We start from the raw sequence: 26792 nt of genomic DNA, 5'->3' as shown, positions 1-26792 counted from the left end.
CCCGAGCCGAGCCCGGGGGGAAACTTCGGCGTCGTTGCGCCGGGTGTTGGAAGCGGAGGCTGGCGGGGCCCCCTCACCTACAAAACCTGGTCGCCTCTCATATATTTCGTGCATTGCATTCATCGCCCGCTTTCTCCTCCAAGGAGCTCCCGGGGGCGCGCGTGGTTCTCCCCGTGTTATCCTCGCAACAACAGCCCTGCGAGGTGGGTCAGGCGAGTGGCCCAAGGGAGCACCCAGGGATTGTCCTGGCCAGGTGGGGTGATTTGAACCCTGCTCTCTGCCCGGTCTTCGTCCTCATTTAGCCCCCACATGTGCATGACTGTGCATGACTGAGGTTTCCCCCCCTCGTCTTGGCTATGGTGTGAGTCTGTCCTGTTAATTAATGGGGTTCTGCCTTCGGAGAAGATGAGCCAGCCCTCAAGGAGGTGATTATGTAATTTGCTAGCAATTCATGTCCCTCCCGGCGTGACGCTGTGCGCTGACGTCACGGGGCTATAATGGTGGTGTGCCTTTTTTCATGAAACAAGTGTGCCTTTGCCCAAAAAAGGTTGGGAAACACTGGGCTAGATTGCTGTACTTCCTGGACCATCCTCAGTGGCATTTCCAGTTCACGTTCCCTTCTTCCAGTGATAATCTGTCTCTTACCACATAGGAGCTTCAGCAGCATCTGAGAGAACTTGGACAGAGACTGAGCTTGTCTGTCACTGTCAGGATCCAGCCAAACCATCAGCACTTTCCAAACTGTGTGTTGCGACATGTTAATGTGTCGGCTGTAGTGTGTAGGTGTGTTGCGCAAAAGCTCCCCGTGCTCCTGCCAGGGTTGCAAAGGGGTTAGCTTAAACTCTGGTTTGCTAGTAAAACTGATTTGCTGTGTCGCCAAATGATGCATGTCTTAAGACTGTGTCACCAACATGAAAAATTAGGAAAGCTTTGCATCAGACCATCAAAATAAGTCAGATGGTGCTAACTGACTTTTATAAGCGCTCTGCCCACAATGCCCTCCTCAGCACTTCTGCCAGGAGCTGCCAGGGCTACAACCAGGAGCTCACGGTTCTTTGCGCTGGTGCCCTATGTGGCTACAGGTCAGGGCGTCATCTTGGGAAGTGAAGCCCACAACTAGAAAGGGTGATAAAGGCATCCTGTTCAGTCTGGGCCTTTGCCTGGGTGACAGCTGTCTTCCTGCCTCTGGCGTCTTCTCGTTCTTGGCTTGGGATAGGGGCAGGGAGCAGGAATTCAGTTCATTTGCATTTTTATGCAAACCTATGCAATTCATCCTTCCCCAAACAGTACAGAACTGAAGCTTAGTGATCCTTCAAAATTTATGCTTCTCCGAATTTTGTGACGCACTTCTCCAATCAAACAGTGTGTGCCAAACTACACATACTAGGGGAAGTGTACGTTGAAATGCATTTCTTAGTGTCAATAGTATGCAAAATGAATTATGATAGAATAATTGCTTGCAGAAATGCATATGTTAGGAGAAATTTGCACTAAAATTGGATTTTCTTGAGGAAAGTGCAAAAATGTGGAAAACTGAAGTTAGGATTGGAAAAACAAGAAACTGAAATGGAGACATTGGCCTGCTCTGGTTCCTGGCTGCATTGGACACTCAGCTCTGGCGGTGACTGAGCACCCAACATGCAAACAAGCCGCATTGTTACAACGGTGGCCATCTTTCCCTTTCTAGTATCGTTTGGGTTGTGTGCCAAGTCTCTGACCCCTGGACTAGGACGTTTCTGCATGGAAATGCCCTCCTGACACCCCTCAAGTCCCGACACCCGCTCTGTCATTTACATAGGCTTGCACAGCACATTTCATTAGCATGTGCACCCAAGGAATTTATTTAGTTCAACAAAGGAGAGAATTGGGGGGAAATTGCAAGACAAACAAAGAAGGACAAGGAAGAGGTAAAGAGGCAAAAAGCTAACAAAACGTCTACAACAGGAGCAGTCAAGAAGTCAAAACAGAATTTTTCCTGCAGAGAAAAGGAGCTGTGCCAAGCTGACCGGGGCAGGTAGATCTGGAGGGCCAAGGGCAGGGGGGCGTCTCATTCTCCTTGCTTGCGTGCCACAAAAGCATCCTCTCACCCCCACTAATATCTCTCCACAAAAGGTGGCAAGCAGAGCTCAGATGGAGACAGAGCCATGAGAAGACAGATGGAGACAGAGCCATGACACAGGCAGAAGAGAAAGGCTGGAATGGATCTGCAGCTTCTGTCTCTGCCAACAACAGTAACAATTTATTATTTATACCCCACCCATCTGGCTGGGTTTCCCCAGCCACTCTGCAAGCGGCCTCCTCCCTTACCACAGCTTCCAGAGACAGACACAGGTAGAACCCTTTTCTTCTTCCTGCCTCTCTCTCTGCTTCCTGCTTCCCTCCTCCCCCCTTCCACCTTTGTTGCTCTCCCCTTGCAACTCCCCACAAGTCGTGGCAACTGAGGGAGCCGACTTGCCTCTCCGTGCTCCTTGCCACAATCCCCAACTCTTTTTGAAACATTAGGCTGTGCCTGGGCAAACCCTGTGTCCATCCCTATAGTCACTTACTCTTTGCCTTCTGTGTTTCTGCCCCCCCCCCAGCACACCCACCTCTGTCATCACTGACCTTAGCCCCAGGTTGCTCTCCTGGCTGTAGGGGCAATGCTGAGTACATAAGAGATTGGGGGCACTCACCCCTAGATACACATTTGCACATGTTGCCTAAAAGGTACAGACGTAACTTTAGTAGTTGAGTTTCACAGAAAGCAAGCCAACTAATTTCCCAATCAAATCACCCTAGGTGAATTCCCTAATTAATCTGCCACCCCAACTCCAAATCAGATCTGCTTCAATGCACTCCTATCCCCCAAATGAATCTCTAGATAAAGTCATCCTAATTTATTTCCCCAAATTTAATACCTTATTGCATAACCCAGATATGTAATATATGTAATATTCAGCGCTTTTACTACTACAACAACAACGCCCCCGCACACACAGCATTTGGGGTCTCATGAGACCCACCCCTACCAACCCCCCACCCATGAGTCACTTTTCCTTCTTGGATTCTCCTTGAGCAGAATTGGCCTTTGGAGCCTGTGGTCCTGACTAGGCTGATCTAATACCTACACCAGCTCCACACACGCAATTAACCTCTGACCTGGCCTATATTTAAATGCCCTTTCCATTATCCGACAAAGGCCCTTTGGATTCCAACGACACGAGGCAAGTCTGTGCTTTCCTTGTAACTCCATGCTCATCAATCCCCTTTGTGTCAGGATCCAGCCTCGCTCCCCTAAGGGCTGGCGCTGGACTGGCTGGGAGACAGGCAAGGCGAATTGGAGGCCAGAGCAGCCTGAGCCCAGCAGCTGGAATTTCGGACAAGTCACTCAGCCCATTGAGAGGCCTCCAGACAGGCAGGAAGTGGGGCACAAGGAGACCAGCTCATCTTCCTTTGTGCAATTAAAAGAAGAGTTGCAGCTGGATGACCCTGAAGTGATTGATACTCTGCAGAATTTGCTGGCTTTGTGTTTGGAGGAAAACAGATTCAACATTTAAGAACAGTAGAGCCCTTTTGAAAGTGCTCTCCCCTCTTTCAGTTCATGTGTGCCCTTTTCTGTTCTGGGGCAAAGGGACTAGTTGTGGAGGGTGCCCCTTGGCTAGTGCCTGTGATAGCGCCAACTCACTTTATGCTGCAATTCCTAGAGCCCCCTGATTCCTTGGTTCCGGGGGCAAAATGAGTTGTTCTTCATGGAGTAAAGTTCCACTGGACCCTTCCTCTCCTCCACCCATCCGACAAAGAAAAAAATGTGTTTGCGTTTCACTTTTGCATGCGTGAATCTGAATGCAAACTCTGCATTTCAGAGAATAAAGACTCTTTTTTTCCTAGCAAGCCAGAACCGGGAGCTCTTTTCGTTTCCAAATTTGCAGCAATTCCTGCTGAGGAGAAATTCATCAAATTGCCTAGACGCAGTCAGGGAGCGGAATGACAGGCTGCGTGGCCCAGGGGGGAACCATCACTACGGATCATTATGTTCTGAGCAGCTTAAATATATTTTGTCCCAGAAAAGTATGGCATCAAATGCTCTGGAAAGATTTATTTGAAAAACAGCCGCTTTTAGGGGGGCCGCCGGGTGTCTTTTAAATTGTGTTTTCTCTTTAATGCACAAGACTTCTTCCTGCATCTTTTATTTTCACTTACAGGAGTTGTTTAGAAATAATGCTCTGAAGGAGTGACTGGCTTGGGGATTTTTTCCATTTCTGGGGTGCTTTTTTTCTTTGTTTACCTCCAACTTGATTTAGACGGATGGATTTGTGAGCCCCAGGAGAGCTTAGCACAGAATCACAAGAGGCCCCCCCCCTTGTCAAAAGGAGGCCTGGGGAAAAGGTTTCTCCTGAAGGCTATGTCCCCCTCACTCCTCTCTGAAGAGCAGCCATGCCCTTTGATCAGTGAACAAAGTATGCAGAAGAGGAGTGGAGAACCTGTGGGTTACACCCCCCCCCCCTTATCCCAGAGCATGGGAGGTGCCAGCTGGGCAGGGGGGGTTGCAGCCTGCAGCCTCCCAAGGGCCAAAGGTTCCCCTTTCTGGCCACAGAGACAGCTCATTCACAAGACCCTGTTAGGGTGGGAAGGTGGGGTCTGCAAATACAATCCAATCAAAGAGTTTGCCTGTTCCCAGCAGAAACCCCACACTTCCTTTTTCTTTTTAATAAGATTTTTTAAAGCTTTTTCATCATACAATAAGATAAAAGAAATTAGTCTAAATAAAAACTGACACAGAAAAAAGCAAAGAAAACGCAGAGTCCCCTCTCAAAAGTAGCTTGCAACCAGGGCTTTTTTCCACAGCGGGAACTTGCTGGAACTCAGAGAAGTGTTCATGGTGAGTTCCAGCACCTCTTTTTCTAGAAAAATAGCACTGCTTGAAATGCTTGTCTCACAGAAAGTGCTGGACGCTCCTAGCTCTTCTCCCCTGGGAGCTTTCCTTTCTTCTCCCAGCCTCTCCCCCCCCCCCCGGGAGGATTCCCTTCCCCATCTCTCACACGGTGGTGGGGGGCGGGGGGCGGGGGGGGCAGGGTTGCCTTCCTGTGTGTGATCCTTGGATCCCAATAATGGCCCTGAGCAGAGACACCAAACGAAAACAAAAGAAGAGAGCAGAGAAAACAGAAGAAAGATGATAAAAAGAAGCAAATGCAGTGGTACCTCGGGTTAAGAACTTAATTCGTTCTGGAGGTCCGTTCTTAAGCTGAAACTGTTCTTAACCTGAGGTACCACTTTAGCTAATGGGGCCTCCCATTGCTGCCGCTGCACAATTTCTGTTCTCATCCTGAAGCAAAGTTCTTAACCCGAGGTACTATTTCTGGGTTAGTGGAGTCTGTAACCTGAAGCATCTGTAACCTGAGGTACCACTGTAATAGAAACAAGAAATAAAAATAAAAAGGACATCCAATTTTCCATCTGTCAAAACCCCACAATTTCATCTGCTATTTTGGGAGCCGAGATATAGAACAATTTGGAAACATTTTTCAGTTGTGCCTTCTCTGGTCTAGCTGCAGATGCTTCCTCCATCACGTGGTGGAGTCGGATCAGACCACAGGCCTTGCAGTCCCAGTGCTCTGTTTCTGGAGTGTGAATGTGCATCCTCAGGGTCTAATCCAGAGGCATACTGCCCCTGCAGGTGGAGGTTCTTAGCTGTTGTCGTAGTTCGTTCACTTCTGTGTTTCCTTTCTGCCTCTGCGCTTCAGGGGAAGGGCCGTGGGGCGCAGGCATCCACCTTGCATGCAGAGGTCCCAAGTGCAATCCCCAGCATCTCCCAGTGCAGCTGCAAAAGTTTCCTGCCTGAAACCCCAGAGAGCCACTGCCAGTCAGTGTGGGCAGTACTGAGCTAGGCAGCCCCATGATCAGACTCAGCAGAAGGCAGCTTCCTGTGTTGCATTCGTCTCCTAAGATGCCCTACCTATCCTGTGGGACTGGGATGAGATTTGAATGATGGTTGTTGGGGAAGTTCACAAGCCTATTGATCCTCAGTACTCCGTCCCTTTCCCCTCTTTGTCTCCAGCGCTCCATTTGCCCTCCAGATGGTGCTCCTCCGAGACGGCTTCCTTGGCGCCCTGTATCACGGCACCTGCCACTGCCCTCAGCCTCTCCTGCAGTGGCTCTTCCAGGTAAGCCAAGCAGCCCAATTGCAGGCAGAAGGCCTTGCCGCTAGATGGCAGCAGTGCCCAAGGTGGGACTTCGTTGGGAGACACCATTCATCACCTTTTGAGCTCCCAATAGTTCAGGGCACACTGTTGGGACACTAATCAATTAGCATGGTTAATCCACTAAAACGTTAATCACTGGTTTTAAGATGCAAGTCTGGCTAATTGGGCAAGTCCTCAGCCTTGCGCAACAGACGCCTTTGGGCTCCCCAAAGCACCTTTGCTTGACTAAGGACAATTGGGGCAGGGGGCGGTGGGAGGGATTCTGTATCTCCCAAGCGCATCAGGACTTTGCAAAAAGAATGTTCAGTGCTGCTGGTGTGCCAAACAAGCCACACGTCGGTTGAAGTGGCCAGTGCTAGCAAGCCGGGGCATATCTAGCATCATTGTCATGCCTAAAGGACCCTCCAAGTTGATTGAGAAGGAGGAACGGATTTGTAAATAATTGTTTGTCCCCTGTGGGGTGGAACTTGGTATTCATTTTTGTTTCTTTGCATTTTGCATTCTCATTTTGCATTTTTATGTTGTGAACCACCCTGCAATCTTTGGATGAAGGGCGGCATACAAATTTGTGTATACTGGGGATAATGGGATTTGTGTGACTAGGGATAAGGGGATTTATAGTCTGTGACCTGGAGAGTCCACAGGTTAGTCATGCCAGCCTGATAGGGCATTGCCCGTTTTGTAGATTTGATGGATGCAAAGGTGAAGATGTATGCAATCCTTTCAGAACTGTGAGGCTGCTTTGAAGCACTCTGTTCAAAGCAGAGCTGTGGCAATGCGGGGGCTAGCTGGGTGTTTTGCCCTGGGTGAAGCCTCCAGAGGCGTGCATTGAGGCTCCTAGCCTGTGTGTGTGTGAGAGCAGATGCACTGGGTCTTTGACCTGGGTGAAATAAACCCTAGTTTCACCCCTCGTTCAAAACATGCAATTCCTGCCTCCTCGCCCCCGGTTGAGCTCTGGAAAAGCAAAAGATTCTGAACATCCAAAGCAGAAATCGTTTATGATTGGTGCTGATTGGCTAACTCCCACCCTCACGGCAGCTTTGCACTTTTTAAAAATGGTTTATTGTTTCAGGTAGTTATTAAAGTGACAAGTTCATGCAGTGCTTTAAAAGAAAAGGGAAAAGTGGACAGGCTACATGAAGCATTTGAGGAATTTAGTTCACTGACTTCCAGGTCTGTGATTGCAATTGCAATCTGGAAGGAAGATTCCCTTGTGTCTGTGGGACGTGCTCGTTGGAGCTCTTTTTCAGACTTTATATCCATTTTCATCATCCAGAAATGGCCTTTCCTACGTCATATGGCATGTTAAACCACGTCAAAATAGAATGCTGCAACTTTGCTTTCCTGCCTTTGAGGAAACTGTATTTCTGTGAGGGGTTTGGGGATTTCTAAAGCTTCCTGAGTCTGGGTAGCTCCTTTGTGGGCCTTTTGCTCCCAGATTCTGCATCTAGGCTGACTCCTCTCCTTCCCTTCTGGCTCCTTGATCCACCAGCCACCTGCTGATAGCTCAAACTGCATCCTTTCTCACTTGAAGTTTTTTAGTTCCTGTTCTTTCACCAGATTCTCCCTACATGTCCCATAACTCAGTGTTTCCCAACCTTTTTTGGGCAAAGGCACACTTGTTTGATGAAAAAAATCTCGAGGCACACCACCATTACAGCCCCGTGACGTCAGCGCGCAGCGTCACGCCGGGAGGGACGCACGAAACGCACGAGGGACGCCGGGGAACCTCCAAGCTTTGGGGGTAGGGGGGGAGGAGGCAGCAAAGCGAGGCAGGAAGGAGAGCGCGGCTTGGCTGGGTGAGCTTTGGCAGGGGCAGGGAATGAGAGCCGCAAGGCGGGCGCTGCGGACGGAGGCGCTGCCCGCCAAGCTCGCAGGCAGCCAGGCAGGCAGACGGCGAGAGCCCCGCGCTGGGTGGCCTCTCCTCGCCGCCGCCCCGCCTCTCGCCGCCCGACTCGCCCGCCTCCCTCCAGGCAACATCTCACGGCACACCAGGCAACATCTCGCGGCACACTAGTGTGCCGCGGAACAGTGGTTGGGGAACACTGCCATAACTGATTCCCCACCCACCCCAAATAATGAAGACTACAAATTTGACTTTCAGACAAACAAAAACAGAAAGTTTAAACAGCTTCAAGTTCTCAGGATGCCAAATTTTGTGTCATAGCAGATGATGATAGAACTGTATCTGTTCAGGCATTGCACACAACCCCTCTATTTGCAGCATAGCTAAGGAAAAGCAGCTCTCAGAGAATATTACCAGGAACTTACTATGGAGTCCCCACACAATCTTCAGGAAGTCCTGTTGCCTTAGTGCCTCCAACTCCAATATCACATTTGGTCTCAGCTGCCTTCCCACTTAGAAACAGGAGAGCGTTGGGTTCAGCTAGCCTAGCATTCTCTTTCCAGCAGTGGCTGTGGGTAGCCTGATATCTCTGGGAAACCCAGAGCAGACCATGGAGGCAAGAACCCTTTTGGGGTGGACTGTCTCTTAATCTGGTGTTTCTACTTACAGTATCTCTTGTGGCTAGGAGCAGGGGCGGACCCTGGGGTCTCAGATTTCAGCGGCACCCTGTGCAACACCAAAATTTGTTGTCCCCGCCTCTTGCCTTCCATTTTACATCATAGTAGTGGCATGCCCTGAAGCGCCCCAAGACTGTGCGCCCAGTGTGCCATGCTCCTCTAAACCCACCTCTGCTGGTAGACCCTGGTAGACCTCTCCTCTTCAAGTTTTCTAGTCCTCTTTTAAAACTATCCTGGACCCCCTCCAGACTGGTGTGTTTTTGCAGGTATATTCATTCTGCAGCATGTCCCGATAGGGCATTAGTGATGGATTTGTGCCATTCTGTCCACACATAATTCTGCTTTATTAGTTGTTCTGTGATACTTTCCCAGTATTACTGCCTTGTTGCCATATGGAGAAGCACTCCTGGGCTATAGTGCAATGAAAGTGGGACATAAAATTGACCAGGTCATTTGTGGTATAAAAAGTTAAAGGATTTCAGCAGGAAGCTATGGCACACGCACCAGTCGGAAACAAAGAAGAGTTTCCCTCCTGGAAATGTTTGCAGGCACAAACGGTACCAAAAACGGGATAACATAGAATGACCCTGATGCCATCATGAGTGCAAATAATCACAATAAAAACAATGTCTTATTATACCTTGTGCTGGTGAGTTTCACAAATTTCACTGAATAAAACAGAATTCTCTTTTGGAGTCCTAAATTGATTGTTGACAAGTTTGAGTATCCCTAATATTATGAGAAAAGGAGAGGGAGAGAAATCTTTCCAGCCTTTCCTATCCAGATGTTTTGGGCTGCAGCTGGGCTGGCTGGGCTGGCTGGGGCTAATAGGGGTTGCCGTCCAAAACATTCCATCAGATGTGCTGGAAGTCCAGCTGCATCAGGCACCTCCTGCACCCAAACTGTTTTCAGCTTGACATTATAGGAAGTTGCTATGTACCGTATTTTTCGCCCCATAGGACGCACTTTTTCCCCTCCAAAAATGAAGGGGAAATGTGTGTGCGTCCTATGGGGCGAATGCAGGCTTTCGCTGAAGCCTGGAGAGCGAGAGGCATCGGTGCGCACCGACCCCTCTCGCTCTCCAGGCTTCAGGAAGCTATCCGCAAGCCTTGCAAGCCCGGCGGGAGTTCCCGCGGGCTCACAAGGCTTGCGGGCAGCAGCCTGCAGCCCCGGCGAGTGTCCGCAAGCCTTGCGCACCCGGTAGGAGGTCCCGCCGAGCGCGCGAGGCTTGGGGCGGCAGCCTGTCGCCCGAAGCACGGGGAGCCCTCCGGAACCCTACAAATAGAGTAATTTAAACTCAAAATGGGGGCCATGGGTATGATCCCAAAATCGAATGCTTTTCAATCCAAACTTTGGCAAATGTTTTACAGCATTTTGCATTCCACTCATGTAAATCGCGTGTTTTTGCAGCATCCCACAAATGGGGCAATAGACCCTCAAACTCGGGGTTCACAGGGTCCCCCAAAAACCCAACATTGTTTGGTTCACTCCAAACTAGCGCCCTTCTTTTTATTGTATGATACGTTTATAAGTTTCAAATCCACATATGTAGAAGAGTCAGCAGATTCTGGGGTTCGTAGTTCATGGAGCTGGCTGCAGGCACAAGCAAAGGCCATTTCTCTTTGCCCTTGGAGCCCTCCTGCACATCCGCCAACCCCTGTCCCGCTTCCAGCTCTCCCTGGCTCTGGGGATGTGGGGGCACATTGAAGTACATTCTACACCTCCCTTTCCTTCCTGCCTCACATCACATCCAGCCAGATAATAATGTCGTGCATTTACAGAGAACACTCCCTGCTCCCAGCAGCTCTTGGGCAGGCTGTGCTTGTCTGCCCCCCAGGGAGGGAGGCAAGCTGCACTCCGCTTACTTTCGCCAGTGTGCATGGCGAGGTGGAACTCTCGATCTCTCTCACCACCCTACCCCACCCTCTCTCACGTGTCATATGTCACACAGACAAGTGGTTAGAGTGCCAAAGACCTGGGAAACCCAGGTGAATCTCTCCCCCCCCCCCCGTAGCTGTGATTTTCATAAATGCATTTGTCAGGGGTTCAGGAGCAGAGGCAAGGGCAAGGGAGGAAACAGAGAGCGAGGGGGAGGAGGCAGAAGAAAAGATGAGTGATGACGACGACCCGAGATCTCCGAGTCTTTCCAGTGAATCAGAAGATTCACAGAAAGGAGCACCAGTGGCCAGGGCAAGGGGGGAGCCTAGGGGGACACCCCAGGAAGATAGAGCCAGAGGGGACTCAGAGGAGAGCAGTTGGAAATCGGGACCAGCGTCACCGCCAGAGAGCAGGGAAGAGGAAGGGCGCCAGGGATCAAGCGCTGGCAGCTCACAACAGGGGGGAGGGCACGAGTCAGGAGTGGCCACACCTCCATCGGGGAGCGAAGAAACGGTCAGACGGAAAGTGGAAGGTTGGGCGCGCGCGCCAAGTTCAAATGCACAGGAGAGTGACGCAGTAGGCAGCCCGGAAAGGGAGCCAGGTCCTAAAGCCCGGCGCAAGGAGACAGAAGGGTCTGGGGGGTCAGCGTCTGAAGCGTCCCGGAAGGAAGAGACCCCGGGGGGCAGAGGGACCCAGAGGAGAACAGTCAGGCGGAAAAGGTGGAGCATGGCTAGGATATTAAGTTGGTGCACAAGGGGCGGAGACTCAGACGGAGCTTCGCCGATCTAACCACTAGACGTAGAGTTGCACGCAGCAGCTTGAGAATGGAAACTGTAACTCAATAAAGACTTTTACTTAATGATCGCTGGCTAGCGTGATCCTCTGTGAGCTAGGATCTGGAAGCAGCTCTGACAGTAAGCTCCGTCTCTTAACTGTGGGCATCTACGGCCTCAAGGAGAGGAGAGAAAGCGGGTGCCTACTAGCGAGCTCACGAACGGCAGACAACATGACGGCTGAGCAGCAGATAGCGGAACTCAGAGAAGCAGTGTCACAACTGAATGCCGAGGCTCTCGCATCCAGGAAGAGAGAGGAGGAGGCAGCTGCCGCCTACAGGGATCTCCAGGTCAGGTTGGACATGCTTACGAAGCAAGGGCAACTGACACCCAAACAGGAGGGAATTGGGTTGGGGAGACGAACAGGCGGTCTGGTCTCTCACTTCGATGGGAACCTGCAACAGTACCCCAATTTTAGAGCAGATGTAATGTGTGCACTGCAACTGCTGAACAAAGACTTTAGAGATGAACAAGAGAAAGTGGGATTCATCATGTCCCATTTGCATGGAGATGCTAAAGCATGGCTGCGCAATTTGTGGAGGGATAAGGATCCGGCGCTCCAAAATGCGGATGCCTTTATTAAAGCGATGGATGGGTGCTTTTTATCAAGCATTGACGTGGATCTTGCTCGGCAGCAGATACATGGACTGAAGCAAGGGAGGGCCAGCGTAAGGCAGTACCATGCCCGCTTTTTCGCTTTGGTCAGTGCCCTGGAATGGGACAGAGATTCGCCTCCGGTGAGAGACCTGTTTTGGGAGGGATTGCACGGCTCGGTTAAAGATGAAATTGCGAGGGGGGAGAGACCCCGGACCACGCAGGAGATCGTTCAGAGGGCGCTGGCGGTGGGGGTGCGGCTGGAAGAACGTCCGTGGAGCAGGGACGAAGGGCGTGGAGGGCGCGAACCAGCCAGGGGCTCCTCCTTTCTTCCCAGAGAAGCAGCGCGTGCGCAATCCACGCCTCCGTCTGGAGGAGGGACGGAACCTATGGAGGTTGGAAGTGCAAGGGCTCAGTCAGCAGCCAGAGCCCTAGCACCGGCAGCAGTGAAAGCGAAGCCTCCTAGAGGGAACAGGAAGTGTTACATCTGCGATGATCCGCAGCATATGGCGAAAGTGTCCCCGGAGGCTCCACCAGCACACTGCAGCTTCAGCAATGGTAACTGCAGCAACGCAGCAGGGAAACGACGGAGTCTGGCTGGAGGAAGAGGCACTGGGGCCCAGCCAGACGTGTCAGTGAAGAAGTCCCCAGAGATTTTACAGCCCATGGACCCCCTCCCGCCCAAACCAGTAGTGAGGCTCACCGCATCGCTCCAGCTGCCCAATGGAATCACCATGGACGTGCCAATCACCATTGACTCCGGAAGCAATGCGGACTTTATAGGGCAGGACTTTGTCGACCGGCACGCTATACAGTTGCTGCCTGCCACGCTGCCCCTGCAGGTTGTCACGGTGGATGGTAGGGAGTTGCTAGGGGGGCAAGTGGTGAAGCAGACGCCACCAATGGTGATGCAACTTGGGAATCACAGGGAAATCATCAGCTTCAACGTCACTCAACTATCGGACACGCCCATTGTATTGGGCATGAGTTGGCTGGACAAGCACAGCCCAACGCTGGCTTGGTACCAGAGGCAGCTGACTTTCGGCTCTTCCTTTTGTGCTGAACACTGCATAGTGCCCCGGCAGGAAGGAGAGGAAGAGGAGTCACAGCTGCAGCTAGGCACGCTGCAAGCGGTTCCCCACAAGTACGCAGAATTTTTAGAGGTTTTCTGCGAGAAGGAGGCAGACAGGCTACCCCCCCACAGACCATATGACTGCAAAATTGACCTGCTGCCGGGGGCGGCGCTGCCCAAAGGGAAGCTGTATTCCATGTCTGAGGACGAACTGCAGGAACTCAAAGAGTTCATAGATCACAATTTGGAGCGCGGTTTCATCCGAGAGTCCAAGGCAGCGGGGGGCAGTCCTGTATTCTTCGTTAAGAAGCGGGACACGCCCCAAAAAAGGCTGGTAGTGGACTATCGCATCTTAAACAGTGTGACCAAGCCATCGGACTTCCCCATGCCCCGAATCGACGACCTCCTCGCAAAGGTACGGAAGAGCAGCTGCTTCATGTCAACCCCAGCAGGCCGATGAGGGTGGAGACAGACGCTTCGGACAGAGCCGTGGGAGCAGTCCTGCTGCAGAAAGACCCGCAGGGGGTTTGGAGGCTGGGAGCGTTTTACTCCAGGAAGCTCAGCAAGTCCGAACAGAACTACACCATCTGGGACCGGGAGTTGCTGGCCATTCATGCAGCGTTCAAAGCGTAGAGGCACTTCCTGATCGGCGCCAAGCACACGGTGCAGGTCTGCACGGACCACAAGAATCTGGAGCACTGGCGCACGGCACAGTTCCTGAACCAGAGGCAGATACGTTGGGCTGAGTTCTTTGCGAACTTCGACTTCCGAATAGAGTATGTCCCGGGGGACACCAACATCATGGCGGATGCTCTCTCCCGTAAGCCGCAGTATCTGGAGGAGGCAACGCCAGCGGCCGCCATGCACATCTTCGCACCAACAGTGTGGGCGTGCGCTGCGGCAACAGTTGACCTGGAGGCGGTGCGACGAGCGTTGCAGGATGACTCCTTCGCGCAAGCAAAGATGGCAGAGGTGCAGAGGGGCACGGCAGCGACCGACGAGTTCCAGCTGTGAGATGGATTGCTCATCCGTAAAGGGGCCATCTACGTGCCGGGAGACGAACTTCGCGCCAAGGTACTGCAGCAGCTGCACGACGCGCCCACTGCCGGGCACTTCGGCAAGGAAAAGACGGTGTAATTAGTCGCCAGAGACTTCTGGTGGCCCGGAATGAGAGGGGAAGTCGCGGACTACGTAGCGAGGTGTGACACCTGCCAGAGGGCCAAACCAGTGCACAGACCGCCGGCCGGACTGTTGGAACCGCTGCAAACTCCGGTCGAACCATGGGAGAGAGTGGCCCTGGACTTTGTCACGGATCTGCCCAGCTCGAGGGGCAAGACGGCCGTGCTGGTGGTGGTGGACTTGTTCTCCAAGATGGCACATTTCATTCCGTGTGCTAAGGTGGCCACGGCGGAACAAACCGCCAAACTGTTCATAGACCACGTGTTCAAGGTTCACGGTCTGCCGCGGTCTATTCTGTCCGACCGAGGGCGACAGTTCATCTCGAATTTCTGGCAGAAGCTGATGGGCTTCCTGAACGTCAAGATCAACCTGGCGTCGGCTAGACACCCGCAGACCAACGGGCAAGCGGAGCGGGTCAATGCCATCATGCAGCAGTACCTGAGATGTTATGCGAATCAACAGCCTGCGACGTGGGTGGATTACCTGCCTCTCGCCGAGTTCGCCTACAACAACACGAAGCACGTGTCCACGGGGGTCACGCCGTTCTTCGCCAACAACGGGAGGCACCCCAGAACCTTCCCGGGACTTGAAAGAATGGGGGAGGGGGAGCCGCAGACAGCAGATGCGTTCGCGTCGGAGTTGCAGGAGGTCCACGATCAGCTGCGGCGGCACCTGGAGCTGGCCAAACACGCATACAAGGTACAAGCGGACAAACACAGAAGGGTTGGCGAAGAGATCCATGTGGGAGACTGGGTCTGGTTAGCAGCCCACGCAGTGCCGGCCAGGTCGTTGGCGAAGAAGAAACTAGGGCATAAGCAACTGGGGCCCTACCAAGTCGAAGAGCAGGTCAACCCGGTGGCTTTCAGGCTGGCGCCCCGGAGGGTTCCAGGATGCATCCGGTGTTCCACAGATCGGTGCTCACTCCCTACAAGGCACCGCACAGGTTTCAGGAACCAGGAACGGCACCGAGTCCGCTCAGAGAAAGAACCGGGCACGCGGGAGTGGCACAGGAGGAGCGCATCAACGAAGTCACGGAGATTTTGGACTCCAGATGGGGGGAAGAGGGGGTAGAATACTTTCTCGCCAAGGAGGGCACCCCGGCCAGTGCGAACAGCTGGGTGCCGGGCTACGCTTTGGACGAACCTCTGCTCAAAGAAGAGTTTCATGCCCTCTTCCCACATAGGCCAATGCCAGAAGACTTTTTCGACGACTGGCTTTTCACGCCCACGCTTTCAGCCAGCACGTTCCGGGGTTTCGACTCGGAGGAGGAACCGATGCGAGACGCCCGTTCCCCGGAGGGGTCACCCTCGGGATCTGCCTCAGAACCCTCGTATTGGTGGGACGATAGACCAGAGGAGCAGTGGCGCAGAAAGTGGCTGGAGGGTCCAGGACGAGCAACGCCGCCAGGAGGAAGCGAGGGAGAGACGGACATGGACGTTTTCGGGGACGACCCAGGTTTCGAGCACGGCGGCACAGAGATGGAAGCGGAGGTGACCGTCGTCGACGAGAGCAGGGAGGAAGAACCGGAAGATTTCAGATGGAGGCCCGCCACGGGAAGCGAACTGTATCCGACATTCGTCCCCCTGACACAGCAGCACCCAGCTCCCGCACCGGAAGGAGGGGAGGGGGGAAGAGGGGGCTTCGAGGGGGGGATGGATGTCAGGGGTTCAGGAGCAGAGGCAAGGGCAAGGGAGGAAACAGAGAGCGAGGGGGAGGAGGCAGAAGAAAAGATGAGTGATGACGACGACCCGAGATCTCCGAGTCTTTCCAGTGAATCAGAAGATTCACAGAAAGGAGCACCAGTGGCCAGGGCAAGGGGGGAGCCTAGGGGGACACCCCAGGAAGATAGAGCCAGAGGGGACTCAGAGGAGAGCAGTTGGAAATCGGGACCAGCGTCACCGCCAGAGAGCAGGGAAGAGGAAGGGCGCCAGGGATCAAGCGCTGGCAGCTCACAACAGGGGGGAGGGCACGAGTCAGGAGTGGCCACACCTCCATCGGGGAGCGAAGAAACGGTCAGACGGAAAGTGGAAGGTTGGGCGCGCGCGCCAAGTTCAAATGCACAGGAGAGTGACGCAGTAGGCAGCCCGGAAAGGGAGCCAGGTCCTAAAGCCCGGCGCAAGGAGACAGAAGGGTCTGGGGGGTCAGCGTCTGAAGCGTCCCGGAAGGAAGAGACCCCGGGGGGCAGAGGGACCCAGAGGAGAACAGTCAGGCGGAAAAGGTGGAGCATGGCTAGGATATTAAGTTGGTGCACAAGGGGCGGAGACTCAGACGGAGCTTCGCCGATCTAACCACTAGACGTAGAGTTGCACGCAGCAGCTTGAGAATGGAAACTGTAACTCAATAAAGACTTTTACTTAATGATCGCTGGCTAGCGTGATCCTCTGTGAGCTAGGATCTGGAAGCAGCTCTGACAGCATTTGTTTTGTTTTGTGGCAAAAACTCAACTAATGAATTTAATGCTGTAACACAGGGGTAGGCAACCTAAGGCCCGTGGGCCAGATGCGGCCCAATCGCCTTCTCAATCCGGCCTGTTTTTAAATGAGTAGAATGTGTCCTTTTATTTAAAATGCATCTCTGGGTTATTTGTGGGGCATAGGAATTCGTTCATTCCCCCCCCAAAATATATAGTCCGGCCCCCCACAAGGTCTGAGGGATGGTGGACTGGCCCACGGCTGAAAAAGGTTGCTGACCCCTGCCTTTAACAGGTAAAAGGTACCACCTGTGTCCCCAAATGCTGCAATAATAGTAAAGACAGAACTGAGAGGATGTTTGGAATTCACGCGGGGGAAGGAACATGAACCAGCTGCTCTTTGCTTGCATCCCGTTAGCTCAGCTGCGCAGTCAGGAGTGGGCCAAAGCCTCCCTCTTGGCTCGTGTCCCAAGGTGTGCAGGCCCGAGTCAGCAAGTGTCGCTGATGGCTCTGCAGCTGCCCCTCAGGTCCAAAGGCAGCTCTCAATTGCCAGCCCAACTGGAAATGCTTTTGCAGGTGACTGGCAGCTTGCCTCTCTGTGTCGGGCACCTGAAAGTGGATGTCAGCTGTGCTGATCCCTGTGGCGAAGGCAGAGAGGCCGAACATTCTTGCTGGATCAGACTGGAGTGGGGTGTCCTCTTTTGTGGGACACTTCTTACTTAGAGGAAGCACTTCCTGTCTCAGGGAACTGATCTCTACTTACAGCCATTAGAGTTAAGATGGATGGCCGTCTGCCACGTGTTATAGGAATTTATGTAAAGGTTGGGGGGGGGGGTGCCCCTCCAGCAGACATCACACACACCGACTACCAAACGCAAAACGTCACTCCTGCAAATGTCCCCACAAAACACTTCATCACAGTTTTTCCCTATCTCTATTCAACAAATGCAACAAATCACTGATAAATGTATTTATGTACTGGCTCACTGGGAAAACTTTAGAAAGTCATATAAAATTGCTCCAGTATGGATTTGCGCCATTCCAAATTTGTTCTGTTTGGGAAAGGAATGGTTACCAAGGGGGGGGGGGTCTGGAATGTGAGCAGCCATAATCCCTGAAAGCTGGGATCACGTACACAGCAGCCTGTTGCACAAGACTGGCATCCTGGCAGATGGGTGCCAGACAGGCAGTCATCCCATGGACAATGGCAAACCACCCAGGAATGGATTAGGTCCTCAGGGGAAAACCAGGAACTTGTAAATATTCCTACTGTATCACTTGATGGGTATATGGCAGTGGGTAAGGGAGTGAAATATACTCAGATTCGAGTGTGGATTTAATGCTCTTTATTCAGCTCATAGTAGTGAGGAATGGAAGTTCCCCCAGAATGTCTGCTTTATATACATTATTTACACAATGGGCCCCATGTGATTGGCTAATTCTGGGATTCTCCTGTAGGCCAATCAGGTTGTGGATTCACTTCCACCTGGAGCTGGATTGGGTGACTCCTGTGGACCAATCAGACTGCTGCATTTTGGATCCTATTCAACTCAGTACATAACAGGGAGGTTGGGGGCAAACCTGACAAACTGGTTTCTACCAGAAAATCCCTCCCTGTTTGTGACATATGTATGATGTATCTGTGATGTATGCATGATGCTTCACCTGAGGTATTTATGGGAAAAGGGAAACCGTATAAAAGAGGAAGAATCCTTGGTTTGGGGCTTCTTCCTGCTTCTTCTGTGGGGTGGCTGGAAGTCCTGTTGCAACAGTCTTTTAAATAAAGGCCAGGCCTGTTTTGCTCCTATTTTCTTGGAATTTTCCTTTTACACATGGATGCTTTAGCTGAGATTCCTCCATTGCAGGGGGCTGGACTAGATGATCCTCGGGGTCCCTTTCAGCTCTACAATTCTGTGATTCTGTGGTCTACACAGGAACTGAAAGCAGATAATGCTTATGGGGAGGACTTAAAATACCTGGAAGTCCTTCTGTATCCCAGAACTTGTCCACACGTGTAAAAGTATATACTCAAGGAAAAATTGATGCTTAAAATGTGCAGGGGAACTTTGATGCAGGAGAGGGGGCTGTTTTCCAACAAATACCCCCCCCCAATTTTAAGGCAGAGGTGGTACAAGGCAAGCCTGGAAGGACTCTGCTACACACCCTTCCTCGGTGTTTGAATCACCTCTGGGACATTTCTTCTGATGCATTTTCTCTCACATGCTGCTGGCTGCTGCTGTAAGTAATAATTCCTGCACGATGTTTGGTGGGCAGGGAGCATTTTAAGTTAATAGTGTAGGTGTAATTTATGTGGTTGCTGCGGGTTCATGCATCTTAATCCAGAAGGGGCTGCAACAATGATCTTGTTTCTCCTACACAACTCCAGGCATAAAATTCACCCCTGCTGTTCCATGCATTGAGACTATTATACCTTAATGACTCAAGAGGTGAACCACAGAGCGCAAAGCTTTTCGCTTCTCCGGCAGATAGATGGAGAGAGTCAGGGACGCTTGAGGTTGGTGCTGGCATTACTATGAGTGGCAGCCAGTGCCATCTTTGCCTGTTGCATGAACTGGCCCAAAGTGAGCCTGCCCCCCCCCCAGGAGCTCCAGGTGGCGCACATGGTTCTCACCCTCCCCATTTCCTTCTCACAACAACCCTGTGAGGTTGTAGGCGGAGAGATGGTGACGGGTGCAAGGCCACCCTGTGAGCCTCATGGCTGAGCTGGGATTGCTCCCCCCAAAGGAAACACATCTTCTAAAGCAGTGTTTCCCAACCGGTGTTCCGCGGCACACTAGTGTGCCGTGAGACGTTGGCTAGTGTGCCGTGGGAGGGAGGCGGGCGAGTCGGGCGGTGAGAGGCGGCGGCGGCGAGGATCCGCGTCGAGCCGGGGGCGGCTCCGCGGTGGTGGTGCCGAGGTTTCTCTCTCCATTCTCCCCTCACACACACACACAGGAAATAACACAGGATCAGCTGACAGGACCCAGCCAATGGGGCGGCGGCGGGGCAGCGCGTGCAAAAGGGAGGAGCGCGAGACAGCGGACGAGGAGGAGGCCGGCATGTCCGGGCAGCAGCAGCAACAACAGCAGCAGCAACTCCCGGCGACGCCTCCTCAAGCCCCGGGCAACCCTACTCCCTCACCGGCCTCGGCCGCCCTCCTGCTCCACCCGCCGCCGCCTCCCCCGCCGCCGCCGGCCACCTCGGCCCCGCCGCCGCCCCCTCCGCCCGCTATCGCCGCCACCACCACAACAGCCGCCGCCGCCTCAGCTGCCGCCGTCCCTCAGTCCCTCGCTTTGCTGCCTCCTCCCCCCCCACCCCCAAAGCTTGGAGGTTCCCCGGCAAGGGGGAGGGAAAAAATTTGAAAACTTTCACTTTCGTGCGTCCCTCCCGGCGTGACGCTGCGCGCTGACGTCACGGGGCTGTAATGGTGGTGTGCCGCGAGATTTTTTTCCTCAAACAAGTGTGCCTTTGCCCAAAAAAGGTTGGGAAACACTGTTCTAAAGAGAGGACAAAAAGGGAAACGTATTTGCATAAATTTTACATATGCTCATTTAAAGTTGTAGGTCAAATTTTGAAATAATTACTGTAATTTAAGTAGCAATGCAATCCAAGTCTCCATTCAGTGGCCATTGTGCCTGCTCAGTCTGCTGTCCAGGTGGTGATTTTGGATGGGCAAATTCAAAACTGCTCCCCGCTTTCTCTCCTTCTCTCTTTCACATTAAACCACACTTGGACACGAGCAAAAGACCTCTGGCCTGTGCATAAATCATTTCTCCTCTTGCCTGTGGTAACCTTTCCCCCTTGGGTCTGGTGTGCTCTTACCTGGGGTGGCATTTTGATGAGGATGATGATGTCTGGATGTTGCAACACACACACACACACACACACACACACACACACACAACAAAAGAACCCCTCAAAGGCATGAGCAGCACTGAGTCCACAAGGAATGGCTGTGTGCAAACCCCCTGTAGCCCCCATCCTCAGAACCTAAGAGCCTGTAAGCAACCATCAGCCCAGGAGAGGGTGGTCCCTGCTGCTTCATAGGTGTAGTCCACGGGTAGGCAACCTAAGGCCCGGGGGCCAGATCTGGCCCAATCGCCTTCTCAATCTGGCCCGCGGACGGTCCGGGAATCAGCGTGTTTTTACATGAGTAGAATGTCTGCTTTTATATCACATGCATCTCTGGGTTACCTGTGGGGCATAGGAATTCATTCATTTCCCCTCCCCCCCAAATATAGTCCGGCCCCCAACAAGGTCTGAGGGACAGTGGATCGGCTCCCTGCTGAAAAAGTTTGCTGCCCCCTGGTGTAGTCTAAGTCATAGAATCATAGAATCATAGAGTTGGAAGAGACCACAAGGGCCATCGAGTCCAACCCCCTGCCAAGAAGGAAACAACATCAGAGCACTCCTGACATATGGTTGTCAAGCCTCTGCTTAAAGACCTCCAAAGTAGGAGACTCCACCACACTCCTTGGCAGCAAATTCCACTGTCGAACAGCTCTTACTGTCAGGAAGTTCTTCCTAATGTTTAGGTGGAATCTTCTTTCTTGTAGTTTGGATCCATTGCTCCGTGTCCGCTTCTCTGGAGCAGCAGAAAACAACCTTTCTCCCTCCTCTATGTGACATCCTTTTATATATTTGAACATGGCTATCATATCACCCCTTAACCTCCTCTTCTCCAGGCTAAACATGCCCAGCTCCCTTAACCGTTCCTCATAAGGCATCGTTTCCAGGCCTTTGACCATTTTGGTTGCCCTCCTCTGGACACGTTCCAGTTTGTCAGTGTCCTTCTTGAATTGTGGTGCCCAGAACTGGACACAGTACTCCAGGTGAGGTCTGACCAGAGCAGAATACAGTGGCACTATTACTTCCCTTGATCTAGATGCTATACTCCTATTGATGCAGCCCAGAATTACATTGGCCTTTTTAGCTGCCGCGTCACACTGTTGGCTCATGTCAAGTTTGTGGTCAACCAAGACTCCTAGATCCTTTTCACATGTACTGCTCTCAAGCCAGGTGCCCCCCATCTTGTATTTGTGCCTCTCATTTTTTTTGCCCAAGTGCAATACTTTACATTTCTCCCTGTTAAAATTAATCTTGTTTGTTTTTGCCCAGTTCTCTAATCTGTCAAGGTCGTTTTGAAGTGTGATCCTGTCCTCTGGGGTGTTAGCCACCCCTCCCAGTTTGGTGTCATCTGCAAATTTGATCAGGATGCCCTTGAGTCCATCATCCAAGTCGTTGATAAAGATGTTGAATAAGACCGGGCCCAAGACAGAACCCTGTGGCACCCCACTAGTCACTCTTCTCCAGGATGAAGAGGAACCATTGATGAGCACTCTTTGGGTTCGGTCAGTCATCCAGTTACAAATCCACTGAGTGGTAGCATAGTCAAGACCACATTTTACCAGTTTCTTTACAGGAATATCATGGGGCACCTTGTCAAATGCCTTGCTGAAATCAAGGTAGGCTACATCCACTGCGTTCCCTTCATCTACCAAGCTTGTAATTCTGTCAAAAAACGAGATCAGGTTAGTCTGACATGACTTATTTTTCAGAAATCCATGCTGACTATTGGTGATCACAGCATTCCTTTCTAGGTGCGCACAGACTGTTTGCTTAATGATCTGCTCCAGAATCTTCCCTGGTATTGATGTCAGACTGACTGAGCGGTAATTATTTGGGTCCTCTCTTTTCCCCTTTTTGAAAATAGGGACAACATTTGCCCTCCTCCAGTCTGCCGGGACTTCGCCTGTTCTCCAGGAATTCTCAAAGATGACTGCCAGTGGTTCTGAGATCACATCTGCCAGTTCTTTTAATACTCTTGGATGCAGTTCATCTGGCCCTGGAGACTTGAATACATCTAAACTAGCTAAGTATTCTTGTACTATCTCCTTAGTTATTCTGGGCTGTGTTTCCTTTGCTGAATCATTTGCTCCAAATTCTTCAGGTCGGGCATTGTTTTCCTTATCGGAGAAGACTGAGGCAAAGAAGTCATTGAGGAGTTCAGCCCTTTCTGTGTCCCCTGTTTGCATTTCACCATCTTCTCCTCTGAGTGACCCCACTGTTTCTTTGCTCTTCCTTTTGCTACGAACATACCCATAAAAGCCTTTTTTGTTGCTTTTAACCTCTCTAGCAAGCCTGAGTTCATTCTGTGCTTTAGCTTTTCTGACTTTGTGTCTACATGTGCTGGCTATTTGTTTGAATTCCTCTTTGGTGGTTTCCCCCCTTTTCCATTTTTTGTACACATCCTTTTTTAATCTTAACTCAGTTAAAAGTTCTTTAGATAGCCACCCTGGCTTCTTTAGGCACCTTCCATGTTTCCGTCTCATTGGTATTGCCTGACGTTGTGCTTTTACTATCTCCCTCTTAACAAACTCCCAGCCATCATGAACTCCCTTTCCTTTTAGTATTACTGTCCATGGGATCTCACCCAGCACTTCCCTAAGTTTTATGAAGTCGGCTTTCTTAAAGTCAAGAAATTGAGTCCTAGTATGCTTGGCTGCTCCTTTCCGCTGTATAGTAAACTTCAGAAGAGCATGATCACTCGCACCTAATGATCCTTCCACTTCTACCCCACTAACAAGATCATCAACATTGGTTAGGACTAGATCTAAAATGGCTGTTCCTCTTGTTGCTTCTCCCACTTTCTGGACAATGAAGTTGTCTGCAAGGCCAGTGAGGAATCTGTTTGACCTTATGCTCTTGGCTGAGTTTGACATCCAACAAATATCCAGGTAATTGAAGTCCCCCATTACTACTATCTCCCTTCCTTTTGCATGCTTGGCCATCTGTTCCAGGAAGGCATCATCTATGTCCTCCGTTTGGCTTGGGGATCTATAGTAAACTCCCACAATGAGGTCCCTGTTATTCTTCTCTCCCTTAATTTTGACCCAAATGCTCTCACTTTGGCTTTGATGTTCTAAATCTTGGATCTCTTCACAGGTATACACATCCCTGACATATAACGCCACTCCTCCTCCTTTCTTGTTTGGTCTGTTTCTCTGAAATAGATTGTATCCCCCCATTTTTACATTCCAATCGTGGGACTTATCCCACCAGGTTTCAGTGATGCCTATTATGTCATATTTAGTTTGCTGTACCAAGAGCTCAAGCTCATCTTGTTTATTTCCCATGCTTTGCGCATTAGTGTACAGACATTGAAGTCCATTAATCATTCCCCCGTGTCTCTTATTTAAGGATTTTTTCCTCCCACCACTAGGTCTGCGTGCTGTTTGCTCCATTTGGTCTATGACATTTGGATGATCATCTTCACCAATTGATAGACTCCTACCTTCAGGAGCACTGTCTCCCTCCCCCACATTAGTCAGTTTAAAGCCCTCCTGATGAGGTTTCTGAGATTTTTGGCAAAGTCCAGTGATTTTTGAGATTTTTGGCAAAGTCCAGTGTCAATTTATTACTCTGTATACTACACTGCTGCCAGGAGCAGCGAAATCCCCTGAGGAAGATTTGGAGCTGCTTACACTGAGTCTGACTATTCACCCATCTAGCGTAAGGGTTGCTGTTGTGGCACCCATGGGTGCACATGCTCCCACCCAAGCCTTCCCTGCTGCCTGTAAGTTCTGCTTCCCCTGCTAAAATTAGGCTGGAAAGGAGTACGCGAGGTTGCCATGTGTTTGGTGTGTCCACTACAAGTTTCTCCGGTCTGCAACCGTGCCCATTGGCCCCCAAAGGTTAGCAGCCATTGACTAGCCCAGTGCTGTATACTCTGACTGGCAGCTGCTGAGCCCCAGCCTGAGGCAGAGTCTTCCCCCACACCTGGCATGTGATATTTGTTTGGACTCGAGTTGTTCTGAATACAAACCCTGTGGTCTGACTACTGGAGATGAATAAGAAGTGTGGGGCTATCCCCATGGCACACTGCTGGGGGGCTCCCTCGGGGCATGTGGTAGGTCAGTTGGGTCGACCAGGGACAGTCTGACCTGAGCCATGTTCAGACATAACACTGACCGTTAACTTGGCTTGGGCAAATTAATTTGTGTGCAAGCTGCGTGAAAGGGCACTCACACTGAGAGCTCCTCGCAGGGAAGCAAATCACAAAGTGACAGGCTTAGCGTTGCCTCCTGTGCTTGAGATTGGTTGGGAGAAACAAACCACCGTACCAAACCACCGTACTGGTTCAGACATCATGATAAGCCAGTCATTCCATGGTTTGCAGACCCTCCCTGTGTCCCGATTTTCCAGGGGCAGTCCCGAATTTACAGAAGCCGTCCCAGTTTCTGAATTGTTCCCTGAATGTCCCGCTTTTCCATAAGGACGTCCCTATTTCACTTGGAGAAATGTTGGAGGGTATGGAGTTATGTGACCCTTGAGCCAAGGAGATAAGTAACTATACAACCTTTAGAAGACATCTGAAGGTAGCCCTGCACAGGGATTTTTTTTATTGTTTAATGTTTTATTATGTTTTTACTGTATATATGTTGGAAGCTGCCCAGAGTGGTTGGGGCAACCCAGTCAGATGGGCAGGGTGTGTTGTTGTTAAAAAATAGGATGTCCCTATTTTCATCAGACAAATTTGGTAGGTATGTGTTTGATTCCCTGCTGGATAGAAAGCCGGATAGAAAGCTTGTGCACAGGCTCATTTGCCTTACTGTAGCTAATGGGCAGCACCCTGACTGAATGTGGCCCCAGTGTGACAGTTGCTCCACATGGCCTGTGTGGTGATTGTGGAGTATTCTGTGTTCAGACACTGGTCACTTCCAGAGGCCCAGTTCACTGAGCTGTCACTCTGGATTGTTTGCACAGCATTTGGGAGTGGTTAGATGACATTGGCCAGTTTATCGAGCATTCATTCTGATTTGCTTGCAAGAAGGTTAGACAGTTAAGCATCCTGTTGGCACCTTCCACCTCCTCACACTTCTCTCCCAGACGTCAGGATGAGAGATCACCCTGGATCTTTCCTCTGAGAACAAAGGAGCAAGCATGGCTGCCTTTCACTTTTCTGGGTTAAACAAGAAACTTTTCTATGCAGGTTATTTACTTCCTATAATAAACAATTTTCTTATTTTTCTCAACCATATCTATCTATGAGTGATTGCAAAAGGTAAAGTGTACCCTGTAGACTAATTCACAAACCACACTCTGCATACCAAAGCTTCAATGGGATCGTGGTCTTTCAGTCTCTCCAGGGGAGCCTCCATACATTATGGTATTGGGGTAGTTATATGTGAAGCCACCTTCAATACTTGTTTGTACCTTTCAAGGTTTTTGAGTCGACATACTGGTACATCATCATCATCATTATCATCATCATCATTTATTAAATTCGTATACTGCCCTATATCTGAAGATCACGGGGTGGTTTCCTGAATGAGCCTCACTGACATGAACTGCCGAAGGACACTTCTTCCACAGCTCTTTTTCATTTCAGTGAGGCTCATGCAGCAGAACCTCTTCCTGGACTGAGCCTGTGTTGACGCGTGGGAAGTGAGTGGTGTGCCATTTTGGATTTTCTGCATCAGGTATTAAGATGCCTCACTCCAACTACCTCACAGGCTGTTATTACAGCAAAGGCACCCACCTCATGCCAGGTTGACCTCAGTTTCTGGAAATCCCGTGTCTTGTTGTGGTGAAAGCTCCTATGTTCTGGCTTCTTGCAAGAACAACGAAAATACCTTGCTGAGTAGGGAACTGTTAACAGGTTCTTGGCTCAGAAAAAGGGATGAGGCTTGCAGCTCTGCCTTCATACTCCTTGTTTTCAAACACGTCCATCTTCACACACCCCTGCTTTTTCTCCCTTGATGGCACTCTTGAGAACATCATGACGACAATGGTGCATTTGTTTGTTTTTCCAACCCACAAGTGTCTAGCACTCATAGGAGAAGAAAGAATACCAAAAAGTGCATTCCCCGGAAAGATGAGATAAGCTGGGTCATGTTTTAGCTTGATAACAGAAAAAGCAACAAGCCTGTCGTTACATAGAAAGTTAGCATGTCAGGAGGAAGGTTGTATGAAACCCTTCTCCTTGCCTTGGTTGAGTTCTGCTGCAGAGAGTTCTATCCATTCAGACAAACCTGAAAACCTGAAAACATTGGGGGGCTAAAGGTGAAGACAATGCTCAGTTGTCCCAGACGTTTTCTGGTTTGCCCTTGGATCCCAGAAAA

The 26792-nt window shown here is 51.0% G+C and overlaps 1 protein-coding gene across 5 annotated transcripts in view; it reads left to right on the top strand.

Annotated features, from left to right (window-relative positions):
- The window catches only part of FAM178B (family with sequence similarity 178 member B), a 227882-nt gene that overhangs the window by 44453 nt on the left and 156637 nt on the right, over positions 1–26792 (top strand). For all 5 annotated transcript variants that reach the window (XR_014009894.1, XM_081200924.1, XM_081200923.1 and 2 more), the window contains one exon: positions 6035–6140. Coding sequence is in view for 4 of the 5 variants with exons in the window: in XM_081200924.1 (XP_081057050.1) it covers positions 6035–6140 (106 nt within the window). In the remaining variant the exon portion in view is untranslated. The remainder of the gene's footprint in view (positions 1–6034; positions 6141–26792) is intronic.

Source organism: Podarcis bocagei, assembly GCF_964188305.1.
Source record: "Podarcis bocagei genome assembly, chromosome: 7".
Taxonomy (NCBI): Eukaryota; Metazoa; Chordata; class Lepidosauria; order Squamata; family Lacertidae; genus Podarcis; species Podarcis bocagei.
Note: the sequence above shows the minus strand (reverse complement) of the source record. Positions and strands in the feature narration are given on the sequence as shown.